Consider the following 1,074-nt stretch of genomic DNA (forward strand, 5'->3'; position numbering starts at 1 on the left):
GTAAACATGTTTATTTCTGCTGTAAAGTTGGACATTTTAACATGGGAGTCTATGGGGACTGACTCACTGTTGGAGCCAGACTCTAGTGGCCGTTAGAGGAACTGCAGCTTTGGTCTAAACAGCAGGTGTGTGGTGACACACAACTCCCCCGAACAGAGCGCTGACCACATTTGTCTGAAAGCCTGATCAGTGTGTGTGTGTGTGTGTGTGTGTGTGTGTGTGTGTGTGTGTGTGTGTGTGTGTCACCTCAGCCTTCACGATGCGGTCCACAATGGTCTCCAGTGTTTCCAGCTTGTTGCACTTCATGACTCCTTCGAAGTACTGGGACCGGTGTCTGAGAGCCTGAGTGACCGTCACGTCCAGGTTGTTGTAGGTCTTCTCTGCCGCCAGGTTCTGTTCACACACATCACACTCAGCTGCTGTCCACAGTCAACACAACTCTGAGACTGTAGTGTCCCCAGAGGACACGCTTACTCACAATGACGTCAAACTTGGAGTAGATGTCCACCACTTTACCTGCAAACAGACCACAACATGTTCAGACTCTTCTGTGACCCCACCCCTCCGCCACACAGCCTTCAGTCTCACAGGTGTCTTATGAAGCAGCAGTGGTGTTGTGCTGTCTGACAGTTACCATGGTGATCAACGACGGGCAGGGCGGACACACGGCGGTGCGTGAAGACAGACAGCGCGGTGATGAGCGCCGTGTCGGGGTGGATGTAGGCGATGTTGGCGTACGTCCCCACGCCGAGCTCCTCCAGAGTCTGCTTCATGAAGGCCGGCATGGGCATCTCACACACCTGGCACACACACACAGGTTTATTTATGTCTGATCAACAACAGCTGCAGGTGAGCAGGTGAGTCAGGTGAACAGGTGTAATGAGCAGTCTGTCCACCAGGGGGCAGGAGCTCTCTGCTCAACACTCACAAACAGCTGCAGGAACTTGAGGATCCTCTTGTGTGTGAGGATGTAGAGAGCGTTCCCGCTCACTGGGTCGATGACGGGAAGACGATGGATCTTATTCTTTATCAGCGAGTACACAGCCTCAAATATACTGGGGGTGGGGGTGTGGG

At 53.2% G+C, this 1,074-nt stretch overlaps 1 protein-coding gene across 1 annotated transcript; it reads right to left on the reverse strand.

Moving 5' to 3' along the window:
- Nucleotides 1-41: 41 nt before the first annotated feature.
- On the reverse strand, nt 42-1,069 carry LOC111648137 (5'-AMP-activated protein kinase subunit gamma-2-like; the record flags this gene model as incomplete). The annotated part of the gene is made up of 4 exons (XM_023397913.2): nt 42-393; nt 479-516; nt 635-800; nt 929-1,069. Coding segments are annotated over 4 exons (552 nt in total), but the record flags the coding sequence as incomplete, so codon positions are not given.
- Nucleotides 1,070-1,074: the final 5 nt, after the last annotated feature.

This window comes from Seriola lalandi, unplaced genomic scaffold (assembly GCF_002814215.2).
Source record: "Seriola lalandi dorsalis isolate HSWRI2012SDOR001 ecotype SW California unplaced genomic scaffold, Sedor1 jcf7180002037461, whole genome shotgun sequence".
In the NCBI taxonomy this organism is placed as follows: domain Eukaryota; kingdom Metazoa; phylum Chordata; class Actinopteri; order Carangiformes; family Carangidae; genus Seriola; species Seriola lalandi.